This window comes from Notothenia rossii, assembly GCF_949606895.1.
Source record: "Notothenia rossii genome assembly, chromosome: 8".
In the NCBI taxonomy this organism is placed as follows: Eukaryota; Metazoa; Chordata; class Actinopteri; order Perciformes; family Nototheniidae; genus Notothenia; species Notothenia rossii.
In genome coordinates, this window is record NC_136906.1 from 15,573,335 (window position 1) to 15,598,479 (window position 25,145).

The following is a 25,145-nucleotide window of genomic DNA, read 5'->3' on the forward strand; positions in this document are numbered from 1 at the left end:
TGTTGCTCACTGCACTACAGTGATGATGAACTCACTAGGCTAGTGTGAATCCATCTTGTGCACACTAGCCTATATTTCTACCAAATTTACCAGCATGTGAATTGTTCTCGTGCCAATGTAACATAGTGATGCTGCAGTAAGAAGATCTGTGGCTTTAATGAACTCTCTGCTGAAACAGTGTCTACCCTATGTTCCAGATCCATGTAGACACGTGTCATTTACATGGGAACATTTAATATGGATATTTTAAAGTACGTTGTGCTGGTTTTCATGCATGTATACAAGGAATAACATTGCCTTGCGATTACAATTCATGTTCCTTTTTTTCTGAATGGCGATACATTTTTTAATTCCTCGAGTACAGGGGCTTAATTGTCTGACAGGCGGAGCTTGAACATGAAAGCATCATAAAAGCGGGCTGAAAGATGCATGTTCTTGGATATACACAGGATTTTAGATGTTTTTCTTGTACAGTGTGCATGGGAAACGCATTGCTTTTTGTGTACCATATAGTGGGATCATCCCCAGAGGCCTTGATATACAGATTTCTCTTCAAGAGATGGATGCATAATGGCTTTTGCAATTCTTGATAACATTATAAAGATGTGGGATACTGGACTGCTAATATATGTAAGACAGACTTGATCTGTGATATTTCTTATGAGACTGTAAATCGCTAAATATACAGTGGGGCAAAAAAGTATTTAGTCAGCCACCAATTGTGCAAGTTCTCCCACTTAAAAAGATGAGAGAGGCCTGTACCTTTCATCCTAGGTATACCTCAACTATGAGAGACAAAATGAGAAGGAAAAAAAATCAAGAAAATCACCTTGTCTGATTTTTAAAGAATTTATTTGCAAATTATGGTGGAAAATAAGTATTTGGTCACCGACAAACAAACAAGATTTCTGGCTCTCACAGACCTGTAACTTCTTCTTTAAGAGCCTCCTCTGTCCTCCACTTGTCAACTGTATTAATGGCACCCGTTTGAACTCGTTATCAGTATAAAAGACACCTGTCCACAACTTCAAACTGTCACACTCCAAACTCCACTATGGCCAAGACCAAAGAGCTGTCAAAGGATACTAGAAACAAAATTGTAGACCTGCACCAGGCTGGGAAGACTGAATCTGCAATAGGTAAGCAGCTTGGTGTGAAGAAATCAACTGTGGGACCAATTATTAGAAAATGGAAGACATACAAGACTACTGATAATCTCCCTCGATCTGGGGCTCCACACAAGATCTCACCCCGTGGGGTCAAAATGATCACAAGGAACGGTGAGCAAAAATCCCAGAACCACACGGGGGGACCTAGTCAATGACCTGCAGAGAGCTGGGACCAAAGTAACAAAGGCTACCATCAGTAACACACTACGCCGCCAGGGACTCAAATCCTGCAGTTTATGCCAGACGTGTCCCCCTGCTTAAGCCAGTACATGTCCAGGCCCGTCTGAAGTTTGCTAGAGAGCATTTAGATGATCCAGAAGAGGATTGGGAGAATGTCATATGGTCAGATGAAACCAAAATAGAACTTTTTGGTAAAAACTCAACTAGACGTGTTTGGGGGAGAAAGAATGCTGAGTTGCATCCAAAGAACACCATACCTACTGTGAAACATGGGGGGGGAATCATCATGCTTTGGGGCTGTTTTTCTGCAAAGGGACCAGGACGACTGATCCGTGTAAAGGAAAGAATGAATGGGGCCATGTATCGTGAGATTTTGAGTGACAACCTCCTTCCATCAGCAAGGGCATTGAAGATGAAACGTGGCTGGGTCTTTCAGCATGACAATGATCCCATGCACACCGCCCGGCCAACGAAGGAGTGGCTTCGTGAGAAGCATTTCAAGGTCCTGGAGTAGCCCAGCCAGTCTCCAGATCTCAACCCCATAGAAAATCTTTGGAGGGAGTTGAAAGTCCGTGTTGCCCAGCGACAGCCCCAAAACATCACTGCTCTAGAGGAGATCTGCATGGAGGAATGGGCCAAAATACCAGCAACAGTGTGTGAAAACCTTGTGAAGACTTACTGAAAACCTTTGACCTCTGTCATTGCCAACAAAGGGTATATAACAAAGTATTGAGATGAACTTTTGTTATTGACCAAATACTTATTTTCCACCATAATTTGCAAATAAAGTCTTTAAAAATCAGACGGTGATTTTCTTTTCTAATTTTGTCTCTCATAGTTGAGGTATACCTAGGATGAAAATTACAGGCCTCTCATCTTTTTAACTGGGAGAACTTGCACAATTGGTGGCTGGCTAAATACTTTTGCCACACAGTATTTAAGCCCTGAATGCAGATGTGTTGATCATGCATCAAGCTAAAAAAAAAAAAGTGCTCAACAGCAGGTCTTACGAGTTCATAGAAAGCGTGGCTCCTGTGATCATTCATATATATATTATTTCACTGCATGACAGTTTATTGTTACTCAGGTGTGGACAGATTAAGGGCCGTCCGGTGTGTCCTGCTGTGCATCGAAAAACTACGCACACCACCTTCAGTTTGTGGGATGGTCAGCAACGGATGGATGAAATTGTCGACTTGGTTTAATATTTTTTCTTTTTAAATATACACTCTGGCTTAGCCTCAATGTAGCCATCTGAAAGGGTGTCAAGTGATTTCAAGAGGAAAAACTGGAGGTTGCATATCAAATCACACATGGAGATAGAGGCCACACAGCAAAAGGTTTAAAGATTAAAAAGTTTTATTTTGTTTCTTTTGGAGGACATCACATTCTGCAAGCATGAAAGCAAGTGTTAATATTTGAAAGACAGTCATCTTTGAAATGTCAAGGTCTCAAACATTTACCTGCAACTTCCAATTCAAAAATCCATGTTGGTTACCATTTGGTCCTGAAAGGGAAACGTTAGTTATCAGGCATTGGTTTAAACGGGCATTTAGGAGAATGACGTTTGAAGCTGTGCACATACCTTGGAGAGTACCTGGTGTTGGATTGTCGATACTTTGCTCGCTGGTAGCTGTTTCTGGACTGGCTTATATAGCTTTGAGAGAATGGTTCACTCACTCTCTGGGGAGCCAATGCTTTTCTGGGGCTAGAAACTGGTTTTGGCATCTTTCCATAATTTAGCTTTGCCTGTTGGGCCCTTTCATTTGCTGGGTTCTTGGGGAATGAGGGCCCTTTTGGTGGTGGAGCAGATCCTGTTGAAGTCCCCAGGCCCGCAGCTTGACCATACCCTCCTGCAGTATTGGAAGTATCAATATTCTCGGATGGATATTGAAAGACGTCGTCAAAAACAAGATGAGGGATGTTCCTTGAGCCACTTTCACGGGAGCCAAGGTTGATGTTATGGTTAGCCAAACTAGGACCACTGCTTGCTGGCTTAGGCTGCCACGACTCAACGCTTGGAAACTTTACAACATTGGATGTGGAAGATGGTGCAGGCTTCAAGGCGGCTTCACGAGTAAACACAATGGCTGGTGAAGCAGGGATACCATTTGTAGAAGGACTTTGCTGAGAATTTGCAGGAGCAGTCAGAGGGTAGTTGGAGCTTAAAGGAAATTGAAGTAGGTTTTCAAGGTTTTCCTGGCCCCATTCTGTTGAGCCGCCATTAATAAGCCCATCTACCGCAGGAGCACGTTGTGCGTTTAGTCGAGGTGTGGCTGAACCAGAACCAGGTTGTTGGTAACTTGGGTTCTTGGGGAATGAGGGCCCTTTTGGTGGTGGAGCAGATCCTGTTGAAGTCCCCTGGCCCGTAGCTTGACCATACCCTCCTGCAGTATTGGAAGTATCAATATTCTCAGATGGATATTGAAAGACGTCGTCAAAAACAAGATGAGGGGTGTTCCTTGAGCCACTTTCACGGGAGCCAAGTTTGATGTTCTGGTTAGCCAAACTAGGACCACTGCTTGCTGGCTTAGGCTGCCACGACTCAACGCTTGGAAACTTTACAACATTGGATGTGGAAGATCGTGCAGGCTTCAAGGCGGCTTCACGAGTAAACTCAACAGCTGGATAAGCAGGAATACCATTTGTAGAAGGACTTTGCTGAGAATTTGCAGGAGCAGTCAGAGGGTAGTTGGAGCTTAAAGGAAATTGAAGTGGGTTTTCAAGGTTTTCCTGGCCCCAGTCTGTTGAACCGCCATTAATAAGCCCCTCTACCGCAGGAGCACGTTGTGCGTTTAGTTGAGATGTGGCTGAACCAGAACCAGGTTGTTGGTTACTTGGGTCTTCATAATATGGATACCCATACCCTGTAATAGTAACAATTTAAATTACAGAATATATTCCTTCAGCCAAATGTGCCAATCGAGTCAAGTCACACTACCTCTTGCAATTGGTAACCCTACAGTGAAATCACACAGCAACAGACAAATCCAGGAAACTCTGCAAGTAAAGAAGAAACATGCAATTTAAAATATGTTCAAAATAATTGAAACAAATGAAGTAAACATCAATCAAATATACCTGAAAAGTGGTCCAAGAGCCATGACTGTAAGCTGAAGAGCAGCACACCTTACTCTTCAGAAGCTATGGTTTGAGACGAGCAGCTCACTGGGTTTGACTGGAGTTGAGAGTAACCTGTGTATGGTTAGAGAGCCCTCTGTGTCTCTTTTATATCCAGTTCACTTAACGAAGCCCATTGGCAGCACCTGGTCCCAGGGCAATCAGAGACCAAACCATGAACAGGTGTGACAGCTGGACAACTCCTCCCATTGTTTCAGTGTGAAAGTTATCCTTTCAAACTCTGTTATACTGAAACGTTTTCTAGTTTTGCTTTCTTGAAGAACACTTTTTTCTTCTATAAACACCTTTTTCTTCAATAAAAACCTTTCCTTACATTTGACCTAGCATTTTGCGAATTGTAGCAGCCAGAAGGCTTGTAATTCACCTAATGCTTCTACAGGGAGTCAGTGTGCCCTGAAACCAACACCATGTTGCCAACATCTTTGCTAGTATAACATTTACCCCTAAACATCTGATACTGTGGCAGGAGTGAAAGGTAAGGGAAAGGGCTAGGAGTGAGGGAGTGAAAACAAATACTTTAAATCCAGTTTAGATCATAACAAGGGCACTTGTACAACACATTAAAACAACAAATATAACGTAAAAGTTATGGAACTTATGTTTATTGTTTGATGCCTAATAGAAGTCAGATAGCTTTGTTGCATTCACATTGTTCTCCTCCATTTGCATATTTGCCAGTAAATAAATAAATGCATGGATCTAATTCCTCACACTTTCTCTGACAATATTTTACAGCTTAGAGTAAAAACTACCAGATATTGAAAAAGGCTTTATCATCAGTTTCAGGAGGGCCCAGTCCGTAGAGCTGATGTGCATTTTGGAGGTATCTCAAAATTGGTGGAATGAGCAGAAGCAGAATAGGAAAATAAATATTTTACTAAACAATCCTGTTGCTCACTGCACTACAGTGATGATGAACTCACTAGGCTAGTGTGAATCCATCTTGTGCACACTAGCCTATATTTCTACCAAATGTACCAGCATGTGAATTGTTCTCGTGCCAATGTAACATAGTAGTGTTTTCCCTATATACAAATAGTGGCGGCGCAGCGCCGCTGCTGAAATATGAGCGCCGCTGCTAGGGGGAGCCAGCCAGGTACCAAAAAAATATATATATATATTTTTTTTTTTACTTTTTTTTTTTTTCTTAAAATAATAAGAAGTGGTGACCCTTTTTCATTTTTCATTGTTTGTGATGTGGATTTGTAGTATTTGTGTTACTGTATGTTCAATAAAGGTGTATTTTTGCTAAATGTTGAGACATTGCCACTCGTGATGGCAGTTTGACACTGAAGCTTCGAACGGAGCTTCAACCCTGGACTTCCTATTCCATAGAAGCAGTGCTTCGAAGCTTGCTTCAAATCACGTGACATGTGACGTCCGAAGCAGCAACTGCTTCAAATCACGTGACATGTGACGTCCGAACCATCAACTGCTTCATTTCCTGAATGAATCAACTCACTGGTTCGCCGTCCAATCAGGTGATTCAATGCACTGCCTCGTCTCGATTCTGACAGGTGACAGGTTGAAACAGTTTCAAATTTGAGCGCTTCAACACTTTATAACCGCTCTAAACAATGCGCAATGTGTGGGTTGTTGTCATAGTTTGCGTTGTTGCTGTTGAGTTGATGTTGGCATTGCATTTGAATTGGATCATTATAGAGCACGCCAGGAAGAAAAATAGGTCGTTCTGGCTCGTGAAACACTTCGAAATGTGGAGAAGTTGTGAACAAAAAGACAATGAGTAATATAAAAACACTTCGATGGTCTAAGGAATTGATAGCCCAGTGGATAGAGTCGGCGGTTCAAAGCTCGGAATAGTTAAACTTGTAATCATTGCTTTTCAACTTTAATACTTTAATAACTGATAAAAGGCCCTCTCCGCCCAAAAAAATGTCAAGCACTCTCTAGTCTCTTCTCAATAACCCAATACACACTATTATCAATCTTTAATTGCAAATAGAACATGATATTCAGTCTTAGTGTGTGTGTATCGAATATTTTTCAAGGCAAAGATACGTTAAACCCACTGCAGCCTTGCACTTTGCCAGGAGAGGTCGCTGTAACTGAAGCTTCGAGAAATGAACCTATTTCCGACACAATTGTCCAAGTGGTTCGACGCTTCATTCAAAGCTTCATTTTGCCATCACTAATTGCCACTGTATGTACTAGGCAGGGCCCATTTCTGGCCTAGGGCGCCAGATCTGGGGGGCGGTGCGCTGGTAGCTCTGGAAGGGAAAAAACATTTTTGACCGTTGGCGCTCATCCAAATGTTCAGCCTTGATGTAACAACATTCATAATTAAGTAAATGTAACACCCTTTTCACCCCGGTTACACGTTTAATTTGCCCTGTATGGTGGGCGCTGTAAGTGTAAGTGATGAACGTGGGGGATGTTGGCTTATCAGGCGCCCGCAGCTCACAGCCAAAGTGCGAGCGTGGTAGCGAGAGAGCGAGCAAGGGAGAGGGCGCACCGGTACCGGTGCTGTCATTATTAGAATCTGGTGCTAGCTGCGCTAACGGATATAAGAAGTAGATGTTTCTACAACCAGGGTGGAGAGCTATCCTGTCAGACTGAGAGGCTCAGTGAGGTGAAGGACTCTCTGAGTATTTAGATAGTTAACTTTAGTCTAAGTTATCTCAGTGGGTCTCAAACGTTTTGACCACAAATTATGTAAACACATATTTCCAAGGCACTCCTTTATAATTATTAGGATAAATAAAAACAGGTTTGAAATCATTCCAATGTATACTATAGGACAGTAAACCAAAAATATCGTTTAAAGTTGGAGAGATACAAAAATATGCATAAATAAATGTTAACTGGGTAAAATAAGATATGAATGAACAAAAATAAATAAATAAGCTACATTTATTTGTTATTGGCTATGGTAGGTTATTGGTTATGTTCATATACTTATTTGATTATTAAAATGTAAACCGATCTTTTTCATATGGGCGTTTTAGATCTGTACACCCTAGATCAGGTCTCTAGTAATTGTGTGTTCAAAGTGCACCAGATTGAAGCATTTTACTGTAAAATGTTCAACAAAAACATTTCCCGGGGGTACATACCCCCGGACCCCCCTAGAGGATGTGACGTCCACCCCCCAATTCCAACATGTTCATACAATACTGAATAAATTTGAAGCCATTTTGACGTCTATTACCTATGTCAATAAGTTTCTGTTTTTGCAGTGTATTTGTCTTTTGTAGAGATTTGTCATTTATTCTTTACAAATAAAATGTCGCCTAAAATCTCACCTAAAAAATTCCACGCGCTCCGCGCTCACATTATGCTGGGCCCACGTGCCTTAGCACCGCTGCTATGACTCCATCCTAGGGGAAACACTGCATAGTGATGCTGCAGTAAGAAGATCTGTGGCTTTAATGAACTCTCTGCTGAAACAGTGTCTACCCTATGTTCCAGATCCATGTAGACACGTGTCATTTACATGGGAACATTTATTATGGATATTTTAAAGTACGTTGTGCTGGTTTTCATGCATGTATACAAGGAATAACATTGCCTTGAGATTACAATTCATGTTCCTTTTTTTCTGAATGGCGATACATTTTTAAATTCCTCGAGTACAGGGGCTTAATTGTCTGACAGGCGGAGCTTGACCATGAAAGCATCATAGAAGCGGGCTGAAAGATGCATGTTCTTGGATATACACAGGATGTTAGATGTTTTTCTTGTACAGTGTGCATGGGAAACGCATTGCTTTTTGTGTACCATATATTGTGATCATCCCCAGAGGCCTTGATATACAGATTTCTCTTCAAGAGATGGATGCATAATGGCTTTTGCAATTCTTGATAACATTATAAAGATGTGGGATACTGGACTGCTAATATATGTAAGACAGACTTTATCTGTGATATTTCTTATGAGACTGTAAATCGCTAAATATACAGTGGGGCAAAAAAGTATTTAGTCAGCCACCAATTGTGCAAGTTCTCCCACTTAAAAAGATGAGAGAGGCCTGTACTTTTCATCCTAGGTATACCTCAACTATGAGAGACAAAATGAGGGGAAAAAAATCCAGAAAATCACATTGTCTGATTTTTAAAGAATTTATTTGCAAATTATGGTGGAAAATAAGTATTTGGTCACCGACAAACAAACAAGATTTCTGGCTCTCACAGACCTGTAACTTCTTCTTTAAGAGCCTCCTCTGTCCTCCACTTGTTAACTGTATTAATGGCACCCGTTTGAACTCGTTATCAGTATAAAAGGCACCTGTCCACAACCTCAAACAGTCACACTCCAAACTCCACTATGGCCAAGACCAAAGAGCTGTCAAAGGATACTAGAAACAAAATTGTAGACCTGCACCAGGCTGGGAAGAGTGAATCTGCAACAGTTAAGCAGCTTGGTGTGAAGAAATCAACTGTGGGAGCAATTATTAGAAAATGGAAGACATTCAAGACTACTGATAATCTCCCTCGATCTGGGGCTCCACGCAAAATCTCACCCGTGGGGTCAAAATGATCACAAGAACGGTGAGCAAAAATCCCAGAACCACACGTGGGGACCTAGTCAATGACCTGCAGAGAGCTGGGAGCAAAGTAACAAAGGCTACCATCAGTAACACTACGCCGCCAGGGACTCAAATCCTGCAGTTTATGCCAGACGTGTCCCCCTGCTTAAGCCAGTACATGTCCAGGCCCGTCTGAAGTTTGCTAGAGAGCATTTAGATGATACAGAAGAGGATTGGGAGAATGTCATATGGTCAGATGAAACCAAAATAGAACTTTTTGGTAAAAACTCAACTTGACATGTTTGGGGGAGAAAGAATGCTGAGTTGCATCCAAAGAACACCATACCTACTGTGAGACATGGGGGGGGAATCATCATGCTTTGGGGCTGTTTTTCTGCAAAGGGACCAGGACGACTGATCCGTGTAAAGGAAAGAATGAATGGGGCCATGTATCGTGAGATTTTGAGTGACAACCTCCTTCCATCAGCAAGGGCATTGAAGATGAAACGTGGCTGGGTCTTTCAGCATGACAATGATTCCAAACACACCGCCCGGGCAACGAAGGAGTGGCTTCGTGAGAAGCATTTCAAGGTCCTGGAGTAGCCCAGCCAGTCTCCAGATCTCAACCCCATAGAAAATCTTTGGAGGGAGTTGAAAGTTCGTGTTGCCCAGCGACAGCCCCAAAACATCACTGCTCTAGAGGAGATCTGCATGGAGGAATGGGCCAAAATACCAGCAACAGTGTGTGAAAACCTTGTGAAGACTTACTGAAAACCTTTGACCTCTGTCATTGCCAACAAAGGGTATATAACAAAGTATTGAGATGAACTTTTGTTATTGACCAAATACTTATTTTCCAACATCATTTGCAAATAAAGTCTTTAAAAATCAAACAGTGATTTTCTTTTCTAATTTTGTTTCTCATAGTTGAGGTATACCTAGGATGAAAATTACAGGCCTCTCATCTTTTTAAGTGGGAGAACTTGCACAATTGATGGCTGCCTAAATACTTTTTTACCCCACAGTATATAAGCCCTGAATGCAGATGTGTTGATCATGCATCAAGCTAAAAAAAAAAAAAATAAGTGCTCACCAGCAGGTCTTACGAGTTATTAGAAAGCGTGGCTCCTGTGATCATTCATATATTAATTTCCCTGCATGACAGTTTATTGTTACTAAGGTGTGGATAGATTAAGGGCCGTCTGGTGTGTCCTGCTGTGCATCGAAAAACTACACACACCACCTTCAGTTTGTGGGATGGTCAGCAACAGATGGATGAAATTGTCGACTTGGTTTAATATTTTTTTACTGGCTTAGCCTCAATTTAGCCATCTGAAAGGATGTCAAGTGATTTCAAGAGGAAAAACTGGAGGTTGCATATCAAGTCACACATGGAGATAGAGGCCACACAGCAAAAGGTTTAAAGATTAAAAAGTTTTATTTTGTTTCTTTTGGAGGACATCACATTCTGCAAGCATGAAAGCAGGTGTTAATATTTGAAAGACAGTCATCTTTGAAATGTCAAGTTCTCAAACATTTACCTGCAACTTCCAATTCAAAAATCCATGTTGGTTACCATTTGGTCCTGAAAGGGAAACGTTAGTTATCAGGCATTGGTTTAAACGGGCATTTAGGAGAATGACGTTTGAAGCTGTGCACATACCTTGGAGAGTACCTGGTGTTGGATTGTCGATACTTTGCTCGCTGGTAGCTGTTTCTGGACTGGCTTATATAGCTTTGAGCGAATGGTTCACTCACTCTCTGGGGAGCCAATGCTTTTCTGGGGCTAGAAACTGGTTTTGGCATCTTTCCATAATTTAGCTTTGCCTGTTGGGCCCTTTCATTTGCTGGGTTCTTGGGGAATGAGGGCCCTTTTGGTGGTGGAGCAGATCCTGTTGAAGTCCCCTGGCCCGTAGCTTGACCATACCCTCCTGCAGTTTTGGAAGTATCAATATTCTCAGATGGATATTGAAAGACGTCGTCAAAAACAAGATGAGGGATGTTCCTTGAGCCACTTTCACGGGAGCCAAGGTTGATGTTCTGGTTAGCCAAACTAGGACCACTGCTTGCTGGCTTAGGCTGCCACGACTCAACGCTTGGAATCTTTACAACATTGGATGTGGAAGATGGTGCAGGCTTAAAGGCGGCTTCACGAGTAAACACAACAGCTGGTGAAGCAGGCATACCATTTGTAGAAGGATTTTGCTGAGAATTTGCGGGAGCAATCAGAGGGTAGTTGGAGCTTAAAGGAAATTCAGGTGGGTTTTCAAGGTTTTCCTGGCCCCATTCTGTTGAGCCGCCATTAATAAGCCCATCTACCGCAGGAGCACGTTGTGCGTTTAGTTGAGGTGTGGCTGAACCAGAACCAGGTTGTTGGTAACTTGGGTTCTTGGGGAATGAGGGCCCTTTTGGTGGTGGAGCAGATCCTGTTGAAGTCCCCTGGCCCGTAGCTTGACCATACCCTCCTGCAGTTTTGGAAGTATCAATATTCTCAGATGGATATTGAAAGACGTCGTCAAAAACAAGATGAGGGGTGTTCCTTGAGCCACTTTCACGGGAGCCAAGGTTGATGTTCTGGTTAGCCAAACTAGGACCACTGCTTGCTGGCTTAGGCTGCCACGACTCAACGCTTGGAAACTTTACAAAATTGGATGTGGAAGATGGTGCAGGCTTAAAGGCGGCTTCACGAGTAAACACAACAGCTGGTGAAGCAGGCATACCATTTGGAGAAGGATTTTGCTGAGAATTAGCGGGAGCAATCAAAGGGTAGTTGGAGCTTAAAGGAAATTCAGGTGGGTTTTCAAGGTTTTCCTGGCCCCATTCTGTTGAGCCGCCATTAATAAGCCCATCTACCGCAGGAGCACGTTGTGCGTTTAGTTGAGGTGTGGCTGAACCAGAACCAGGTTGTTGGTAACTTGGGTTCTTGGGATATGAGGGCCCTTTTGGTGGTGGAGCAGATCCTGTTGAAGTCCCCTGGCCCGTAGCTTGACCATACCCTCCTGCAGTATTGGAAGTATCAATATTCTCAGATGGATATTGAAAGACGTCGTCAAAAACAAGATGAGGGATGTTCCTTGAGCCACTTTCACGGGAGCCAAGGTTGATGTTCTGGTTAGCCAAACTAGGACCACTGCTTGCTGGCTTAGGCTGCCACGACTCAACGCTTGGAAACTTTACAACATTGGATGTGGAAGATGGTGCAGGCTTAAAGGCGGCTTCACGAGTAAACACAACAGCTGGTGAAGCAGGCATACCATTTGTAGAAGGATTTTGCTGAGAATATGCGGGAGCAATCAGAGGGTAGTTGGAGCTTAAAGGAAATTCAGGTGGGTTTTCAAGGTTTTCCTGGCCCCAGTCTGTTGAGCCGCCATTAATAAGCCCATCTACCGCAGGAGCACGTTGTGCGTTTAGTTGAGGTGTGGCTGAACCAGAACCAGGTTGTTGGTAACTTGGGTTCTTGGGGAATGAGGGCCCTTTTGGTGGTGGAGCAGATCCTGTTGAAGTCCCCTGGCCCGTAGCTTGACCATACCCTCCTGCAGTTTTGGAAGTATCAATATTCTCAGATGGATATTGAAAGACGTCGTCAAAAACAAGAGGGATGTTCCTTGAGCCACTTTCACGGGAGCCAAGGTTGATGTTCTGGTTAGCCAAACTAGGACCACTGCTTGCTGGCTTAGGCTGCCACGACTCAACGCTTGGAAACTTTACAACATTGGATGTGGAAGATGGTGCAGGCTTAAAGGCGGCTTCACGAGTAAACACAACAGCTGGTGAAGCAGGCATACCATTTGTAGAAGGATTTTGCTGAGAATTTGCGGGAGCAATCAGAGGGTAGTTGGAGCTTAAAGGAAATTCAGGTGGGTTTTCAAGGTTTTCCTGGCCCCAGTCTGTTGAGCCGCCATTAATAAGCCCATCTACCGCAGGAGCACGTTGTGCGTTTAGTTGAGGTGTGGCTGAACCAGAACCAGGTTGTTGGTAACTTGGGTTCTTGGGGAATGAGGGCCCTTTTGGTGGTGGAGCAGATCCTGTTGAAGTCCCCTGGCCCGTAGCTTGACCATACCCTCCTGCAGTTTTGGAAGTATCAATATTCTCAGATGGATATTGAAAGACGTCGTCAAAAACAAGATGAGGGATGTTCCTTGAGCCACTTTCACGGGAGCCAAGGTTGATGTTCTGGTTAGCCAAACTAGGACGACTGCTTGCTGGCTTAGGCTGCCACGACTCAACGCTTGGAATCTTTACAACATTGGATGTGGAAGATGGTGCAGGCTTAAAGGCGGCTTCACGAGTAAACACAACAGCTGGTGAAGCAGGCATACCATTTGTAGAAGGATTTTGCTGAGAATTTGCGGGAGCAATCAGAGGGTAGTTGGAGCTTAAAGGAAATTCAGGTGGGTTTTCAAGGTTTTCCTGGCCCCATTCTGTTGAGCCGCCATTAATAAGCCCATCTACCGCAGGAGCACGTTGTGCGTTTAGTTGAGGTGTGGCTGAACCAGAACCAGGTTGTTGGTAACTTGGGTTCTTGGGGAATGAGGGCCCTTTTGGTGGTGGAGCAGATCCTGTTGAAGTCCCCTGGCCCGTAGCTTGACCATACCCTCCTGCAGTTTTGGAAGTATCAATATTCTCAGATGGATATTGAAAGACGTCGTCAAAAACAAGATGAGGGATGTTCCTTGAGCCACTTTCACGGGAGCCAAGGTTGATGTTCTGGTTAGCCAAACTAGGACCACTGCTTGCTGGCTTAGGCTGCCACGACTCAACGCTTGGAAACTTTACAACATTGGATGTGGAAGATGGTGCAGGCTTAAAGGCGGCTTCACGAGTAAACACAACAGCTGGTGAAGCAGGCATACCATTTGTAGAAGGATTTTGCTGAGAATTTGCGGGAGCAATCAGAGGGTAGTTGGAGCTTAAAGGAAATTCAGGTGGGTTTTCAAGCTTTTCCTGGCCCCATTCTGTTGAGCCGCCATTAATAAGCCCATCTACCCTAGGAGCACGTTGTGCGTTTAGTTGAGGTGTGGCTGAACCAGAACCAGGTTGTTGGTAACTTGGGTTCTTGGGGAATGAGGGCCCTTTTGGTGGTGGAGCAGATCCTGTTGAAGTCCCCTGGCCCGTAGCTTGACCATACCCTCCTGCAGTTTTGGAAGTATCAATATTCTCAGATGGATATTGAAAGACGTCGTCAAAAACAAGATGAGGGATGTTCCTTGAGCCACTTTCACGGGAGCCAAGGTTGATGTTCTGGTTAGCCAAACTAGGACCACTGCTTGCTGGCTTAGGCTGCCACGACTCAACGCTTGGAAACTTTACAACATTGGATGTGGAAGATGGTGCAGGCTTAAAGGCGGCTTCACGAGTAAACACAACAGCTGGTGAAGCAGGCATACCATTTGTAGAAGGATTTTGCTGAGAATTTGCGGGAGCAATCAGAGGGTAGTTGGAGCTTAAAGGAAATTCAGGTGGGTTTTCAAGCTTTTCCTGGCCCCATTCTGTTGAGCCGCCATTAATAAGCCCATCTACCCTAGGAGCACGTTGTGCGTTTAGTTGAGGTGTGGCTGAACCAGAACCAGGTTGTTGGTAACTTGGGTTCTTGGGGAATGAGGGCCCTTTTGGTGGTGGAGCAGATCCTGTTGAAGTCCCCTGGCCCGTAGCTTGACCATACCCTCCTGCAGTTTTGGAAGTATCAATATTCTCAGATGGATATTGAAAGACGTCGTCAAAAACAAGATGAGGGATGTTCCTTGAGCCACTTTCACGGGAGCCAAGGTTGATGTTCTGGTTAGCCAAACTAGGACCACTGCTTGCTGGCTTAGGCTGCCACGACTCAACGCTTGGAAACTTTACAACATTGGATGTGGAAGATGGTGCAGGCTTAAAGGCGGCTTCACGAGTAAACACAACAGCTGGTGAAGCAGGCATACCATTTGTAGAAGGATTTTGCTGAGAATTTGCAGGAGCAGTCAGAGGGTAGTTGGAGCTTAAAGGAAATTCAGGTGGGTTTTCAAGGTTTTCCTGGCCCCATTCTGTTGAGCCGCCATTAATAAGCCCATCTACCGCAGGAGCACGTTGTGCGTTTAGTTGAGGTGTGGCTGAACCAGAACCAGGTTGTTGGTAACTTGGGTCTTCATAATATGGATACCCATACCCTGTAATAGTAACAATTTAAATTACAGAATATATTCCTTCAGCCAAATGTGCCAATCGAGTCAAGTCACATTACCTCTTGCAATTGGAAATCCTACAGTGAAATCACACAGCAACAGACAAATCCAGGAAACTCTGCAAGTGAAGAAGAAACATGCAATTTAAAATATGTTCAAGATAATTGAAACAAATGAAGTAACCATCAATCAAATATACCTGAAAAGTGTTCCAATAGCCATGACTGTAAGCTGAAGAGCAGCACACCTTACTCTTCAGAAGCTATGGTTTGAGACGAGCAGCTCACTGGGTCTGACTGGAGTTGAGAGTAACCTGTGTATGGTTAGAGACCCCTCTGTGTCTCTTTTATATCCAGTTCACTTAACGAAGCCCATTGGCAGCACCTGGTCCCAGGGCAATCAGAGACCAAACCATGAACAGGTGTGACAGCTGGACAACTCCTCCCATTGTTTCAGTGTGAAAGTTATCCTTTCCAACTCTGTTATACTGAAACGTTTTCTAGTTTTGCTTTCTTGAAGAAGACTTTTTTCTTCTATAAACACCTTTCCTTACATTTGAACATTGTAGCAGCCAGAAGGCTTGTAATTGACCTAATGCTTCTACACGGAGTCAGTGTGCCCTGAAACCAACACCATGTTGCCAACATCTTTGCTAGTATAACATTTACCCCTAAACATCTGATACTGTGGCAGGAGTGAAAGGTAAGGGAAAGGGCTAGGAGTGAGGGAGTGAAAACAAATACTTTAAATCCAGTTTAGATCATAACAAGGGCACTTGTACAACACATTAAAACAACAAATACAATGTAAAAGTTATGGAACTTATATGTTTATTGTTTGATGCCTGATAGAAGTCAGATAGCTTTGTTACATTTACATTGTTCTCCTATATTTGCATATTTGCAAGTAAATAAATAAATGCATGGCTCTAATTCCTCACACTTTCTCTGACAATATTTTACAGCTTAGAGTAAAAACTGCCAGATATTGAAAAAGGTTTTATCATCAGTTTCAGGAGGGCCCAGTCCGTAGAGCTGATGTGCATTTTGGAGGTATCTCAAAATGGGTGGAATGAGCAGAAGCAGAATAGGAAAATAAATACTTTACTAAACAATCCTGTTGCTCACTGCACCACAGTGATGATGAACTCACTAGGCTAGTGTGAATCCATCTTGTGCACAATAGCCTATATTTCTACCAAATTTACCAGCATGTGAATTGTTCTCGTGCCAATGTAACATAGTGATGCTGCAGTAAGAAGATCTGTGGCTTTAATGAACTCTCTGCTGAAACAGTGTCTACCCTATGTTCCAGATCCATATACATTTACATGGGAACATTTAATATGGATATTTTAAAGTACGTTGTGCTGGTTTTCATGCATGTATACAAGGAATAACATTGCCTTGAGATTACAATTCATGTTCCTTTTTTTCTGAATGGCGATACATTTTTTAATTCCTCGAGTACAGGGGCTTAATTGTCTGACAGGCGGAGCTTGACCATGAAAGCATCATAGAAGCGGGCTGAAAGATGCATGTTCTTGGATATACACAGGATGTTAGATGTTTTTCTTGTACAGTTTGCATGGCAAACGCATTGCTTTTTGTGTACCATATAGTGGGATCATCCCCATAGGCCTTGATATACAGATTTCTCTTCAAGAGATGGATGCATAATGGCTTTTGCAATTCTTGATAACATTATAAAGATGTGGGATACTGGACTGCTAATATATGTAAGACAGACTTTATCTGTGATATTTCTTATGAGACTGTAAATCGCTAAACATACAGTGGGGCAAAAAAGTATTTAGTCAGCCACCAATTGTACAAGTTCTCCCACTTAAAAAGATGAGAGGCCTGTACTTTTCATCCTAGGTATACCTCAACTATGAGAGACACAATGAGGGAAAAAAATCAAGAAAATCACCTTGTCTGATTTTTAAAGAATTTATTTGCAAATTATGGTGGAAAATAAGTATTTGGTCACCGACAAACAAACAAGATTTCTGGCTCTCACAGACCTGTAACTTCTTCTTTAAGAGTCTCCTCTGTCCTCCACTTGTCAACTGTATTAATGGCACCCGTTTGAACTCGTTATCAGTATAAAAGACACCTGTCCACAACCTCAAACAGTCACACTCCAAACTCCACTATGGCCAAGACCAAAGAGCTGTCAAAGGATACTAGAAACAAAATTGTAGACCTGCACCAGGCTGGGAAGACTGAATCTGCAATAGGTAAGCAGCTTGGTGTGAAGAAATCAACTGTGGGAGCAATTATTAGAAAATGGAAGACATACAAGACTACTGATAATCTCCCTCGATCTGGGGCTCCACGCAAGATCTCACCCCGTGGGGTCAAAATGATCACAAGAACGGTGAGCAAAAATCCCAGAACCACACGGGGGGACCTAGTCAATGACCTGCAGAGAGCTGGGACCAAAGTAACAAAGGCTACCATCAGTAACACACTACGCCGCCAGGGACTCAAATCCTGCAGTTTATGCCAGACGTGTCCCCCTGCTTAAGCCAGTACATGTCCAGGCCCGTCTGAAGTTTGCTAGAGAGCATTTAGATGATCCAGAAGAGGATTGGGAGAATGTCATATGGTCAGATGAAACCAAAATATAACTTTTTGGTAAAAACTCAACTAGACGTGTTTGGGGGAGAAAGAATGCTGAGTTGCATCCAAAGAACACCATACCTACTGTGAAACATGGGGGGGGGAATCATCATGCTTTGGGGCTGTTTTTCTGCAAAGGGACCAGGACGACTGATCCGTGTAAAGGAAAGAATGAATGGGGCCATGTATCGTGAGATTTTGAGTGACAACCTCCTTCCATCAGCAAGGGCATTGAAGATGAAACGTGGCTGGGTCTTTCAGCATGACAATGATCCCAAACACACCGCCCGGGCAACGAAGGAGTGGCTTCGTAAGAAGCATTTCAAGGTCCTGGAGTGGCCTAGCCAGTCTCCAGATCTCAACCCCATAGAAAATCTTTGGAGGGAGTTGAAAGTCCGTGTTGCCCAGCGACAGCCCCAAAACATCACTGCTCTAGAGGAGATCTGCATGGAGGAATGGGCCAAAATACCAGCAACAGTGTGAAAACCTTGTGAAGACTTACTGAAAACCTTAGACCTCTGTCATTGCCAACAAAGGGTATATAACAAAGTATTGAGATGAACTTTTGTTATTGACCAAATACTTATTTTCCACCATAATTTGCAAATAAAGTCTTTAAAAATCGAAGGAAATTTTTTTCTTTCTAATTTTGTCTTTCATAGTTGAGGTATACCTAGGATGAAAATTACAGGCCTCTCATCTTTTTAAGTGGGAGAACTTGCACAATTGGTGGCTGGCTAAATACTTTTGCCACATAGTATTTAAGCCCTGAATGCAGATGTGTTGATCATGCATCAAGCTAAAAAAAAATAAAGTGCTCAACAGCAGGTCTTACGAGTTAATAGAAAGCGTGGCTCCTGTGATCATTCATATATTAATTTCCCTGCATGACAGTTTATTGTTACTAAGGTGTGGACAGATTAAGGGCCGTCCGGTGTGTCCTGCTGTGCATCGAAAAACTACGCATACCACCTTCAGTTTGTGGGATGGTCAGCAACGGATTGATGAAATTGTCGACTTGGTTTAATATTTTTTCTTTTTAAATATACACTCTGGCTTAGCCTCAATGTAGCCATCTGAAAGGGTGTCAAGTGATTTCAAGAGGAAAAACTGGAGGTTGCATATCAAATCACACATGGAGATAGAGGCCACACAGCAAAAGGTTTAAAGATTAAAAGTTTTATTTTGTTTCTTTTGGAGGACATCACATTCTGCAAGCAAGAAAGCAGGTGTTAATATTTGAAAGACAGTCATCTTTGAAATGTCAAGTTCTCAAACATTTACCTGCAACTTCCAATTCAAAAATCCATGTTGGTTACCATTTGGTCCTGAAAGGGAAACGTTAGTTATCAGGTATTGGTTTAAACGGGCATTTAGGAGAATGACGTTTGAAGCTGTGCACATACCTTGGAGAGTACCTGGTGTTGGATTGTCGATACTTTGCTCGCTGGTAGCTGTTTCTGGACTGGCTTATATAGCTTTGAGCGAATGGTTCACTCACTCTCTGGGGAGCCAATGCTTTTCTGGGGCTAGAAACTGGTTTTGGCATCTTTCCATAATTTAGCTTTGCCTGTTGGGCCCTTTCATTTGCTGGGTTCTTGGGGAATGAGGGCCCTTTTGGTGGTGGAGCAGATCCTGTTGAAGTCCCCTGGCCCGCTGCTTGACCATACCCTCCTGCAGTATTAGAAGTATCAATATTCTCAGATGGATATTGAAAGACGTCGTCAAAAACAAGATGAGGGATGTTCCTTGAGCCACTTTCAAGGGAGCCAAGGTTGATGTTCTGGTTAGCCAAACTAGGACCACTGCTTGCTGGCTTAGGCTGCCACGACTCAACGCTTGGAAACTTTACAACATTGGATGTGGAAGATGGTGCAGGCTTCAAGGCGGCTTCACGAGTAAACACAACAGCTGGATAAGCAGGCATACCATTTGTAGAAGGACTTTGCTGAGAATTTGCAGGAGCAGTCAGAGGGTAGTTGGAGCTTAAAGGAAATTGAAGTAGGTTTTCAAGGTTTTCCTGGCCCCATTCTGTTGAGCCGCCATTAATAAGCCCATCTACCCTAGGAGCACGTTGTGCGTTTAGTTGAGGTGTGGCTGAACCAGAACCAGGTTGTTGGTAACTTGGGTTCTTGGGGAATGAGGGCCCTTTTGGTGGTGGAGCAGATCCTGTTGAAGTCCCCTGGCCCGTAGCTTGACCATACCCTCCTGCAGTTTTGGAAGTATCAATATTCTCAGATGGATATTGAAAGACGTCGTCAAAAACAAGATGAGGGATGTTCCTTGAGCCACTTTCACGGGAGCCAAGGTTGATGTTCTGGTTAGCCAAACTAGGACCACTGCTTGCTGGCTTAGGCTGCCACGACTCAACGCTTGGAAACTTTACAACATTGGATGTGGAAGATGGTGCAGGCTTAAAGGCGGCTTCACGAGTAAACACAACAGCTGGTGAAGCAGGAATACCATTTGTAGAAGGATTTTGCTGAGAATTTGCAGGAGCAGTCAGAGGGTAGTTGGAGCTTAAAGGAAATTCAGGTGGGTTTTCAAGGTTTTCCTGGCCCCATTCTGTTGAGCCGCCATTAATAAGCCCATCTACCGCAGGAGCACGTTGTGCGTTTAGTTGAGGTGTGGCTGAACCAGAACCAGGTTGTTGGTTACTTGGGTCTTCATAATATGGATACCCATACCCTGTAATAGTAACAATTTAAATTACAGAATATATTCCTTCAGCCAAATGTGCCAATCGAGTTAAGTCACATTACCTCTTGCAATTGGAAATCCTACAGTGAAATCACACAGCAACAGACAAATCCAGGAAACTCTGCAAGTGAAGAAGAAACATGCAATTTAAAATATGTTCAAGATAATTGAAACAAATGAAGTAAACATCAATCAAATATACCTGAAAAGTGTTCCAATAGCCATGACTGTAAGCTGAAGAGCAGCACACCTTACTCTTCAGAAGCTATGGTTTGAGGCAAGCAACTCACTGGGTCTGACTGGAGTTGAGAGTAACCTGTGTATGGTTAGAGAGCCCTCTGTGTCTCTTTTTATATCCAGTTCACTTAACGAAGCCCATAGGCAGCACCTGGTCCCAGGGCAATCAGAGACCAAGCCATGAACAGGTGTGACAGCTGGACAACTCCTTCCATTGTTTCAGTGTGAAAGTTATCCTTTCCAACTCTGTTATACTGAAACGTTTTCTAGTTTTGCTTTCTTGAAGAACACTTTTTTCTTCTATAAACACCTTTCCTTACATTTGAACATTGTAGCAGCCATAAGGCTTGTAGTTCACCTAATGCTTCTACACGGAGTCAGTGTGCCCTGAAACCAACACCATGTTGCCAACATCTTTGCTAGTATAACATTTACCCCTAAACATCTGATACTGTGGCAGGAGTGAAAGGTAAGGGAAAGGGCTAGGAGTGAGGGAGTGAAAACAAATACTTTAAATCCAGTTTAGATCATAACAAGGGCACTTTTACAACACATTAAAACAACAAATACAATGTAAAAGTTATGGAACTTATATGTTTATTGTTTGATGCCTGATAGAAGTCAGATAGCTTTGTTACATTTACATTGTTCTCCTATATTTGCATATTTGCAAGTAAATAAATAAATGCATGGCTCTAATTCCTCACACTTTCTCTGACAATATTTTACAGCTTAGAGTAAAAACTGCCAGATATTGAAAAAGGTTTTATCATCAGTTTAAGGAGGGCCCAGTCCGTAGAGCTGATGTGCATTTTGGAGGTATCTCAAAATGGGTGGAATGAGCAGAAGCAGAATAGGAAAATAAATACTTTACTAAACAATCCTGTTGCTCACTGCACTACAGTGATGATGAACTCACTAGGCTAGTGTGAATCCATCTTGTGCACAATAGCCTATATTTCTACCAAATTTACCAGCATGTGAATTGTTCTCGTGCCAATGTAACATAGTGATGCTGCAGTAGGAAGATCTGTGGCTTTAATGAACTCTGCTGAAACAGTGTCTACCCTATGTTCCAGATCCATATACATTTACATGGGAACATTTAATATGGATATTTTAAAGTACGTTGTGCTGGTTTTCATGCATGTATACAAGGGATAACATTGCCTTGAGATTACAATTCATGTTCCTTTTTTTCTGAATGGCGATACATTTTTTTAATTCCTCGAGTACAGGGGCTTAATTGTCTGACAGGCGGAGCTTGACCATGAAAGTATCATAGAAGCGGGCTGAAAGATGCATGTTCTTGGATATACACAGGATGTTAGATGTTTTTCTTGTACAGTGTGCATGGGAAACGCATTGCTTTTTGTGTACCATATAGTGGGATCATCCCCAGAGGCCTTGATATACAGATTTCTCTTCAAGAGATGGATGCATAATGGCTTTTGCAATTCTTGATAACATTATAAAGATGTGGGATACTGGACTGCTAATATATGTAAGTCAGACTGTATGTGATATTTCTTATGAGACTGTAAATCGCTAAATATATATATAAGCCCTGAATGCAGATGTGTTGATCATGCATCAAGCTAAAAAAAAATAAAGTGCTCACCAGCAGGTCTTACGAGTTATTAGAAAGCGTGGCTCCTGTGATCATTCATATATTAATTTCCCTGCATGACAGTTTATTGTTACTAAGGTGTGGACAGATTAAGGACCGTCTGGTGTGTCCTGCTGTGCATCGAAAAACTACGCATACCACCTTCAGTTTGTGGGATGGTCAGCAACGGATTGATGAAATTGTCGACTTGGTTTAATATTTTTTCTTTTTAAATATACACTCTGGCTTAGCCTCAATGTAGCCATCTGAAAGGATGTCAAGTGATTTCAAGAGGAAAAACTGGAGGTTGCATATCAAATCACACATGGAGATAGAGGCCACACAGCAAAAGGTTTAAAGATTAAAAGTTTTATTTTGTTTCTTTTGGAGGACATCACATTCTGCAAGCAAGAAAGCGGGTGTTAATATTTGAAAGACAGTCATCTTTGAAATGTCAAGTTCTCAAACATTTACCTGCAACTTCCAATTCAAAAATCCATGTTGGTTACCATTTGGTCCTGAAAGGGAAACGTTAGTTATCAGGCATTGGTTTAAACGGGCATTTAGGAGAATGACGTTTGAAGCTGTGCACATACCTTGGAGAGTACCTGGTGTTGGATTGTCGATACTTTGCTCGCTGGTAGCTGTTTCTGGACTGGCTTATATAGCTTTGAGCGAATGGTTCACTCACTCTCTGGGGAGCCAATGCTTTTCTGGGGCTAGAAACTGGTTTTGGCATCTTTCCATAATTTAGCTTTGCCTGTTGGGCCCTTTCATTTGCTGGGTTCTTGGGGAATGAGGGCCCTTTTGGTGGTGGAGCAGATCCTGTTGAAGTCCCCTGGCCCGCAGCTTGACCATACCCTCCTGCAGTATTGGAAGTATCAATATTCTCAGATGGATATTGAAAGACGTCGTCAAAAACAAGATGAGGGATGTTCCTTGAGCCACTTTCACGGGAGCCAAGGTTGATGTTCTGGTTAGCCAAACTAGGACCACTGCTTGCTGGCTTAGGCTGCCACGACTCAACGCTTGGAAACTTTACAACATTGGATGTGGAAGATGGTGCAGGCTTCAAGGCGGCTTCACGAGTAAACACAACAGCTGGTGAAGCAGGCATACCATTTGTAGAAGGATTTTGCTGAGAATTTGCAGGAGCAGTCAGAGGGTAGTTGGAGCTTAAAGGAAATTGAAGTAGGTTTTCAAAGTTTTCCTGGCCCCATTCTGTTGAGCCGCCATTAATAAGCCCCTCTACCGCAGGAGCACGTTCTGCGTTTAGTTGAGGTGTGGCTGAACCAGAACCAGGTTGTTGGTAACTTGGTTTCTTGGGGAATGAGGGCCCTTTTGGTGGTGGAGCAGATCCTGTTGAAGTCCCCTGGCCCGTAGCTTGACCATACCCTCCTGCAGTATTGGAAGTATCAATATTCTCAGATGGATATTGAAAGACGTCGTCAAAAACAAGATGAGGGATGTTCCTTGAGCCACTTTCACGGGAGCCAAGGTTGATGTTCTGGTTAGCCAAACTAGGACCACTGCTTGCTGACTTAGGCTGCCACGACTCAACGCTTGGAATCTTTACAACATTGGATGTGGAAGATGGTGCAGGCTTAAAGGCGGCTTCACGAGTAAACTCAACAGCTGGATAAGCAGGAATACCATTTTTAGAAGGACTTTGCTGAGAATTTGCAGGAGCAGTCAGAGGGTAGTTGGAGCTTAAAGGAAATTGAAGTGGGTTTTCAAGGTTTTCCTGGCCCCAGTCTGTTGAGCCGCCATTAATAAGCCCCTCTACCGCAGGAGCACGTTGTGTGTTTAGTTGAGGTGTGGCTGAACCAGAACCAGGTTGTTGGTTACTCGGGTCTTCATAATATGGATACCCATACCCTGTAATAGTAACAATTTAAATTACAGAATATATTCCTTCAGCCAAATGTGCCAATCGAGTTAAGTCACATTACCTCTTGAAATTGGTAACCCTACAGTGAAATCACACAGCAACAGACAAATCCAGGAAACTCTGCAAGTGAAGAAGAAACATACAATTTAAAATATGTTCAAGATAATTGAATCAAATGAAGTAAACATCAATCAAATATACCTGAAAAGTGGTCCAAGAGCCATGACTGTAAGCTGAAGAGCAGCACACCTTACTCTTCAGAAGCTATGGTTTGAGACAAGCAGCTCACTGGGTTTGACTGGAGTTGAGAGTAACCTGTGTATGGTTAGAGAGTCCTCTGTGTCTCTTTTATATCCAGTTCACTTAACGAAGCCCATTGGCAGCACCTGGTCCCAGGGCAATCAGAGACCAAACCATGAACAGGTGTGACAGCTGGACAACTCCTCCCATTGTTTCAGTGTGAAAGTTATCCTTTCAAACTCTGTTATACTGAAACGTTTTCTAGTTTTGCTTTCTTGAATAAGACTTTTTTCTTCAATAAACACCTTTCCTTACATTTGAACATTGTAGCAGCCAGAAGGCTTGTAGTAGATTTTCACCTAATGCTTCTACAGGGAGTCAGTGTTCCCTGAAACCAACACCATGTTGCCAACATCTTTGCTAGTATAACATTTACCCCTAAACATCTAATACTGTGGCAGGAGTGAAAGGTAAGGGAAAGGGCTAGGAGTGAGGGACAGAAAACATATACTTTAAAGAAAATACTTTAAATCCAGTTTGGATCATAACAAGGGCACTTTTAACACATTAAACACATTAAAACAACAAATATAATGTAAAAGTTATGGAACTTATATGTTTATTGTTTGATGCCTAATAGAAGTCAGATAGCTTTGTTACATTTACATTGTTCTCCTATATTTGCATATTTGCAAGTACCTAAA

The 25,145-nt window shown here is 42.8% G+C and overlaps 5 protein-coding genes across 7 annotated transcripts in view; 1 reads left to right on the top strand and 4 right to left on the bottom strand.

Annotated features, from left to right (window-relative positions):
* The window catches only part of prkcab (protein kinase C, alpha, b), a 119,169-nt gene that overhangs the window by 3,546 nt on the left and 90,478 nt on the right, over window positions 1-25,145 (top strand). The window lies entirely within an intron of this gene.
* On the bottom strand, window positions 2,691-4,589 carry LOC307017062 (uncharacterized protein). The gene is made up of 5 exons (XM_079646494.1): window positions 4,431-4,589; window positions 4,291-4,349; window positions 2,935-4,216; window positions 2,813-2,856; window positions 2,691-2,739 (listed from the first exon to the last, which is right to left on the bottom strand). Exons 1-4 carry the CDS (start codon window positions 4,451-4,453, stop codon window positions 2,844-2,846), a joined length of 1,377 nt encoding a protein of 458 aa, XP_079502620.1. The 5' UTR covers window positions 4,454-4,589; the 3' UTR covers window positions 2,691-2,739; window positions 2,813-2,843.
* Window positions 10,396-15,472, bottom strand: LOC307017058 (uncharacterized protein). Its single transcript, XM_079646486.1, has 5 exons — window positions 15,337-15,472; window positions 15,197-15,255; window positions 10,640-15,122; window positions 10,518-10,561; window positions 10,396-10,444 (listed from the first exon to the last, which is right to left on the bottom strand). Exons 1-4 carry the CDS (start codon window positions 15,357-15,359, stop codon window positions 10,549-10,551), a joined length of 4,578 nt encoding a protein of 1,525 aa, XP_079502612.1. The 5' UTR covers window positions 15,360-15,472; the 3' UTR covers window positions 10,396-10,444; window positions 10,518-10,548.
* LOC307017064 (uncharacterized protein) lies at window positions 18,928-20,817 on the bottom strand. Its single transcript, XM_079646497.1, has 5 exons — window positions 20,667-20,817; window positions 20,527-20,585; window positions 19,171-20,452; window positions 19,049-19,092; window positions 18,928-18,975 (listed from the first exon to the last, which is right to left on the bottom strand). The coding sequence occupies exons 1-4, from the start codon at window positions 20,687-20,689 to the stop codon at window positions 19,080-19,082; spliced, it is 1,377 nt and encodes a 458-aa protein (XP_079502623.1). The 5' UTR covers window positions 20,690-20,817; the 3' UTR covers window positions 18,928-18,975; window positions 19,049-19,079.
* LOC307017063 (uncharacterized protein) lies at window positions 22,664-24,541 on the bottom strand. 2 transcript variants are annotated; one of them, XM_079646496.1, is made up of 5 exons: window positions 24,403-24,541; window positions 24,263-24,321; window positions 22,907-24,131; window positions 22,785-22,828; window positions 22,664-22,711 (listed from the first exon to the last, which is right to left on the bottom strand). In XM_079646496.1, the coding sequence occupies exons 1-4, from the start codon at window positions 24,423-24,425 to the stop codon at window positions 22,816-22,818; spliced, it is 1,320 nt and encodes a 439-aa protein (XP_079502622.1). In that variant the 5' UTR covers window positions 24,426-24,541; the 3' UTR covers window positions 22,664-22,711; window positions 22,785-22,815. The 2 variants fall into 2 exon arrangements, with proteins under 2 accessions (XP_079502622.1, XP_079502621.1); XM_079646495.1 differs by having other exon boundaries at window positions 22,907-24,188.